General features: G+C 51.2%; 1 protein-coding gene across 6 annotated transcripts in view; it reads right to left on the bottom strand.

The window, feature by feature from the left end:
• The window catches only part of LOC119576971 (ETS-like protein pointed), a 134,656-nt gene that overhangs the window by 14,575 nt on the left and 112,581 nt on the right, over positions 1–7,500 (bottom strand). For 3 of the 6 annotated variants that reach the window (XM_037924633.1, XM_037924632.1, XM_037924636.1), the window contains 2 exons: positions 3,647–3,970; positions 732–761 (listed from right to left, as the gene is read on the bottom strand). In XM_037924633.1, coding sequence (XP_037780561.1) covers positions 732–761; positions 3,647–3,970 — 354 coding nt within the window. The remainder of the gene's footprint in view (positions 1–731; positions 762–3,646; positions 3,971–7,500) is intronic. The other 3 variants (XM_037924635.1, XM_037924634.1, XM_037924637.1) reach the window with 1 other exon arrangement.

Here is a 7,500-nt window from a genome sequence, read left to right on the forward strand (position 1 = left end):
CTAATGACTACCTAAATGACCCCGTGCGTGCTGGCCGAACACTCCCCCCGCCCCCGCCTCCCCTCCCAAATACACCCCGCAAGCTCTCTACACTTACCTGCTGCTGCTCTAACTACACCCTTGCCGCCACACTCGCCTCGTGTCCTAACTGCGGATCCAAGACTTCCAACTACGCGTTCCCCGCTTTCCTCCCCGAGTGCGGCCGAGACCATCGTCGTCAATCGCCTCTTCTTGGTTTCGTCACGTGAGCGCGCGGTTTTTAGCTTGGCATTTGGATACGAGGGACCGCTCTCCCTCCATTATAAACTATCTAGGACCATGTCACATGCATATTAAACTAAACTCTTGCAAAATACAGCATGCATCTACACCACTGGCCGGGCTCATCTACGGCAGAATTATCTACTCTTGAGATCTACGCGAGGTACGGGATGGCTTCCCCACAGCAACAAAGGACTAATAAAGAGGCTCATTCATCCATAATAGCGTCGTGAAAATATATTATCGAAAACTGACACAAACCTCTTTCTTGCCTTCATTATCATCACGACACCATTAATTACCACATCGCCTTGTTAGTTGTCAGCATTCACAAGACCTCTACAACAAGTTCGCTACAAGTCACTGGGATCCGGAGTTCACACTGTATCCACAGGTCGTTGTAATGGAAGGGAATACTACAAGCACTCACAAAAAAACATACAGTTCACAAATATAGGATTTTGTCTTACCGTTGCGGCTCCAGCCCATTCTTCTCTTTTCTGAAAGTCGATACGAAAAATCTTCAGTGAAATTTATATATGTCTCGCACATTGTCATGATCTTTGTTTTTGTTTTTGTTTTTTATCAAATAAATGACAAAATAGGCGAGGCCTCTTCCAGTATTTCTGGCTAAAACCTCAAAGGCCTGTTGGGCTAAGTTGAATCCTGAGTCAGTCACAGAATTAGCCGATTTTGGTGGTTCACTAAATAAGCACTTCAAGCACGCAAAGTCTGTTTCTCCATCGCCTATCACAATCGCGAGGACACGCAAGTGGCAGAATCTCCGAGAAGTCGCACTCTCTCCCGCAACACAAAACTCAAAGGCAAAACTATCTGCGGAGTGCACGCGAGCGGCGTCCGGGGGCAGTGTGGTCAGAGGCGAGCGATAAATCAAGCGACGTTAGGAAGGAACTGCGCCGCTAGTCGCTACGTGTGATCCCGCTCAATTAATGCTTTTGTGTGACACGCGGACGACCAGCCACCTTGTAGGCGAACACGCGGTGGTTACCAGTTAGGGACTTCCGACGGCGCTCTTCCTGCCTTATTTCTGTGCGAGTCCCGAGACTATTTCAGTTGCCAGATGTACGGAAAGTTAACGCCCTGCCTTCATTAAGCCCACAGATCACTTAGCTCCTCCGGAAGAGGAAAGGTATAATGAGAAATATGGAAGGATGGCAACAGATCACACCACTGTCAGTCATTGGGCGAGCAGAAAGAGTGACCCCGCAGGAACCTCTGACGTCACGATAAAATGGGCGGAGCTTCGCGCGGGAAAACAAAAGGCAAACGGGAAAAAGTGACGCATTACACTATGCAGTGCCATGGCTGGTAAAAACTCACAAAGATAATGGATCCTCCTCTAGTCTTCCTTAGTTAGAATTGTTGAAACTGCGTGGAGTAAGAGAAAACAAATAATTTTGCCAAATGAAGATTCTCTAACACCTGGCGTGCGAGTCAGAAGATTCTCTAAGGTGTATCTGAGAATCGGCGTGTAGCGTATCCGATGTCTAAGGCGCCACTGGCAAACACATGTACAGGAAATTAATATTTTCACGCGGCGTTATCCGAGTTCGGTGTAACGTGAAGTAAGTTTTTCTTGTAGTCCTGAGGCGATGTAATGCCATACTAATGTGTCTGTCTCTTAATATACTATTTTCATTCGCTATGAGGTGAGAAAGACTAAGATAAGAATATACTATGGGTGTTATAAAAATGATATCCTATGGGAAATATATCTTTTTATACTCGACTCTGTGAACAATACGAAAAGAAGTTAATATTCCACGGAAAGACTGCATCCGTATCGGTAATACGAAAGTCTCACGCGAAATGCTTTTCACTTTAAATCCTAAATGTCAATACAAAACGCCTCCGAAAAGTTTTCTGATGTTCATTAACCAACAATAAAAAGTCTCTATACAGACATGCATATAAAGACCGAGCAAATTACCCATCCCTTAGAAAATCACCCCCTACCCCCCCTGCCTAGATCCCCTCTACGACAGCCAAGCCATCCCATAAAACGACCCGGACATCCCCCCCCCAATCCTCGTCTCCCTCCCACCTCCCCAGTCCCGGCTCTCGCCAACCTTTCCCCCTCCCCTTCCTCCCCCGCTCCCTCCTTTCCCCTCCCCTTCCTCCTTTCCCCTCCCCCCCTCCTGTCGCCCGTTTTTTTTCCGGTCGGCTGCTTCGGCTTCCGGCGTTTCTGGTGCTAACCGACCACGCCCCCGACCCTCGGCGCTCGTTACCATCATTATCATCGTCATTATCATCACTATCATTGTCTAGAGCATCACTATCGGGGCTCACTATCATCCTCCCACCCTCCCTCCCTCTCTCTCTCGCCCCTCCTCCAGGTCACCAACCCAAACGCCTTTCGAATCTCATTGTTTACATCCCAGGCAGAGGCTTATCTCGCCGCCACGCTTTGCGAAACAGCTTCCCAATTGTTGTTATTAGTATTTACTTTCTCGTTCTTTCGCGTATTTCATTTAACATAAGTGCCCCACAGTTTATACCTACGCCAATGCCGGTTTCATTTCAATAATCGAAGTCCCCTCTGCTTGTGATAATGAAACTAAACGCACAAGAAATGAAGTGATATCAAGCCCCACGGGATTTCTGTCATGAGTTACGTAAATGAGGAAAGTGACAGCTGCCGCCATTACTGTGTATAAAACACTCTATTACTTTCTCCCCTTATAAACTCCGCTCGCTCAAGAAGACCTGGGGCGAGAGATCACGGGCCGAGCGGCTCATAATCAAAACAAACCACGAGCTGACATGTAAAAAACGAAAAGTCATTCAAAAAGCGACCAATGCAAAGAAAACGAGTGGGGGAAAAGGAGAGCGAACGAGACGCAGCTCCTCTCCGGCTGTGACATCCTCGCGGCCACGTCTCGGCTCCAGTTTGATCATGAACCACCGAAGGTCAACACGGAAATACCGAATTTCCGCTTAACTGTTACGCGCAAAGGAGGAAAAAAATGCTAGTCATCAGTCACTCCCTCGGAATTATTATCCTTGAATATCATTTTCTAAATCAACATGTATTATGAGCGATGCATCGGTCGAAATCGAAATTCCTAAATCTATTGAAATCAGTATATTTTGTACTTATCAGTATTTTCACAAGCCCTTTCCTTCGATGACTCCACAGCACAAAGACCTGTTAGCCATATAACCTGAAGCCTTAAGCCCACCACCAGTAAGCAAGCTCGGGCAGGAAGAGATCGCGGCGGTTCAGTGGAGAGAGTGCGTGCTTGACGCAAGTGCTTGGCGCACACACGCCCGGCGGAACCTACTGCTTGCAGGAGAGTGCCAAGAGGCCCTCGGCAAGGGAATAAGCTGACTGAAACTTGAGCTAGAGGGGCGGACAACATACCTTCGAGGTACTGTAGAGTCTGCGCAGTCGTGGCGTGCGGAGTGCTGGACGACGTGTTGGACGGCGACGTGGTGTGGGCGGGCGTGGTAGTGGCGGACGACGAGGCGGCGGTGGAAGCGACGGAGGCCTGCGACGGGAGCGCCGACGAAGGCAGTGACGCCGGTGGAGGAGGGACGTGTGACGACGGGGAGGCGGAGAGGACGGGGTTGAGGCGGTGCTCGGGCATCGGACCTGTGTAGCCCTCCAGGAACTCGTTGAAGTCTGGCACATACTCGTGGAAGGTGGAGGGCACGTGGGCGAGCGAGGCGGACTCCTCCTCGACATCTGTGGGAGACAGAAAAAGAGATTTAGTGATGGAAACGTGAAAAACCCTCTGCAGAAACAGAGACTTGGGAGAGGTTCTCTGAAACTTATAGGAAACAAATGAATTCTTTGTACATTTCGAAATAAAGGTTTGAGGAAAGACATGCAGTCAGGTTGCCCCATTTCCCCAAACAATCCGAAGTCAGGAACCTTGTCCTATTGTGACGGCGCGACCTTGACAGTGAGGCCGTCATGCTCACCAAGCGTCATGCAGCCCCTCCTTCTGACGTCACAAGGCATCCCCAAACGGCACGTAAAATCTCTGCATTATTTCCTTCAGCCAAAAAAGTAATAGTTGCTTCTCGAAGATTTGACGAAGCAATCGTCTAGACTAGTAAATATAGCACGCGTGTGTGTATTAATGTCCTTCACATCCCCACCGACAGAGGTTGGGCGCGCCATAAGTCTTCCCTGCCGCGCCTCCTGTGAGTTCCACCTCGACAGGGAAGGGGTGGGGTGGTGGCGGTGGCAGGGGGTGGCTGTCTCTGGGTGAGTGAGGTCCTTCATCAAGCGGAATATTCATAACGATGAATATTCACACGGACTGGCGGCCTCCAGACTCTACTTGCTATTCGCGAGTGCGGTTTCCAGCGGCCGTTTCAGAGCGTGTGGACCAGTGCTTTACGCGCGGACGCTAATTCACAAATCTTTCTTCCCCAAGGACAAGGCACGCTATGGCAGCGATGCGGGTGTCAGTGTCCTCCAGCGCGTGAAGGCGGAAGAAAACATATGACACACTACGGTAAAGTATCTTAATGGACAGAAGGCTTATGATATACTAGTAAGATATTAAAATAAATGAGAGGTACGGCGAAACCGCGCAAAGAAACGAAGGATCAGCTTATGTAAATAAACATAATTAACACATACGAACACAGGACATAAACATATAATGACTTCGCCCTGCAAGCGTCGTGATCCAACGCAGCGAAGCGTGTACAGCCTGCAGGACACAGCACGTGCGTCGCGTCGCTTGCAACTCTGCGAGAGGTGCTGTTGCCCCCCCCCCCACCCCGCCCCACCTCTTCAGCATCCGTGGTCGGCCTTCGTTGGTTAAGATCAGGAAGGATATATGTCTTATATGATGATATCTGCACACATGTGTATATGTATAACATAGATATACGTCTTTCTAGATCTGTGTAAATATATGCACATGCTTGCATTTGCGTGTCGGCTGTTTGTGCATGCGTACAAGCGTACATGGCGCAAGCATGCGTGCAGAAACCAGGTACAACCAGTGCCACGCAGTGATTTGCAGTGGCGGGGAGGGGGGGGCAGCGCCCGCGGCGGAGGGAAGGAAGTCGCCCCCCCCGACACGGCAGGAGTAGCGGCGCCTCGTGGGGGAAGTTTGGTGATTGTTGGTGTAGTATCCCAGGCTTGTTCCCCTCCAGCGACTGCCCTTTACCCCCGGCGCCTCCAGCCTCCCCCCGGGCTGTGTTTCACCTTGAGGCAGCGGCGGCCACCACTCGCTGGCCCCCTCCCCTCCCCCTCCGTTCTCCCCCTTCCTAGATCCCCGTGTCCTCCGTTTCCCTCCCAGTCCGTAACTCGCACGCCACACCCCGCCCCCTCCGGCTCCCTCCTCCCCACCTTTAACTCCCTCCCTCCCTCCCTCTCTCTCTCTCTCTCTCTCTCTCTCTCTCTCTCTCTCTCTCTCTCTCTCTCTCTCTCTCTCTCTCTCTCTCTCTCTCGCACACGCACACGCACACGCACGCACCATACACACACACACACACACACACACACACACACACACACACACACAACACACACACACCTACCTTCCCCTCTACTCCCACTCTCACACCTACACTCCGCCCCTTGTTCGTAACTCCTCCCCTCCTCCCACGCCCACACACCATATACACCGCCTGTCTTCCCCTCTTTCCCCCCATAACTAAATCGCACGTCCCCTCATCCTCCTCCCTTCTTGCACTCCCTCTTCCACTTCTTCCCACTCCCCCCCCTCCCCGATTCGTCGCTCTGGGGTCGTGAGTGGTAGTGTGTTTGACCCCACGCAAGTTCATGCTTACGCCCCGAACCATTATTTTTGTTGTTTTTTTGTTATACGGGTAGTTGTTGAGGACGCTGTCGTTGCAACTCACGGCCTGTGCTCGAATTTTACCTCAGGGCTCGTGATGTTTCCACGTCGAGCCATACAAATTTACACATATATTCTAATATAAGCAAATCTGCGCGGGTTTGTTTCAGCATGTAACTCCTCCCCCCCCTCCCAAAAAAAAAGAAAAAAAAGAAGAAGGGGGGGGGGGGAAGATGAGAACACTGTCACCCCCACGTTTGTCCGGAAAGTCAATCCTCCCCAAAGGAATAAATCCGAAAGTCCAGACCGATCGGCGGCACTGGCCAGCGTCCCAGCGACAGCGCAAGGGGCGGGAGATCCGCGGCCGCTGGATTACTTCCTACGGGCCGGCGGCGTTGAAGTCCCTGCCAACCGGGAAGTCAACGCTTCCTGCACCCCTTCGACCTCCCCGCGACCGGCTGCTTCTCTCCCCATTGTCCCGGTCTCCGCAGACTAGGAGCGGGTTAACATACACATACACCCTGAGAAGGTGTGTTTGAGGGAATAAGTGTATGTGTGTGTGTGTGTGAGGAAGGGGGAGGGGGCAGTGGGGGAGAGGAGGGGTTCAGGAGCTCAGTGTTTGTGGCGGCGGCTGTCGCTCCTCACCACTTACCTCCATCATTTGGACTCACCGCCCGGAACTAATGACTAGGGTAAGGCACAGGGGGAGCCACTGGAGGTGCAGGTGGAGGGGTGGTCCGCCCCAAGTGGCCTCAGGGCATGCGGAGGTCTGGGGCGGGGGGCGGGGGGGGGGCGACAGGGGAAAGGGAAGGAACACGAAGGTGGGGGGGGGAGGGTAAAAAGCGAGAGAATTAAGGGTATGGAAACGAGGGAGAAATCGCGGCAAGAAGTCGCAAGTATCCCCGACTGAATTCAGAAACAAACTAAAAAGAAACGCAGGAAATAGTAATGCCGCTGGACAGATTCCGATAAAGGACAGATAGCTACTAGCGTGAACATACACACTGTATACCAACGAAAAACAGTGTCTATCTATAAACCGAAAACACGGACCCCCCCCCCCCCATACGAAAGAGGGGGAACAACAGCACGAAAGAAAGTAATTCGATATCGTGAAACAAAGACCTCAATAAAGAACCAAGGCGCACAAAGAAAAAAAAAAAACTCTTTTTATCCCATCGTCGGCAACCACACATCCAAAGCAACAGGATGATGAAAAAAAAAAAAAAAAACGAGAAAAAACAGTATGGCCGTCGCCCTTGTCGTCTTTTCCATGAATCCTTTTGTTTGCGAGTACACATCCTAACGAGCGCAAACAATCCCACAAGCCGGGCTAAACCAGAGCGTGAATGGCAAACACAGGTCTCCAAGTGGGTCTCCTTTCTGGCCTCCAAGACGCCGACGTCCGAGAGAGACCGTCGACTCGTGACCAATCCTTTTTTTCTCCTAC

The sequence above is a fragment of the Penaeus monodon genome, chromosome 9, assembly GCF_015228065.2.
Source record: "Penaeus monodon isolate SGIC_2016 chromosome 9, NSTDA_Pmon_1, whole genome shotgun sequence".
NCBI classification, from domain to species: Eukaryota; Metazoa; Arthropoda; class Malacostraca; order Decapoda; family Penaeidae; genus Penaeus; species Penaeus monodon.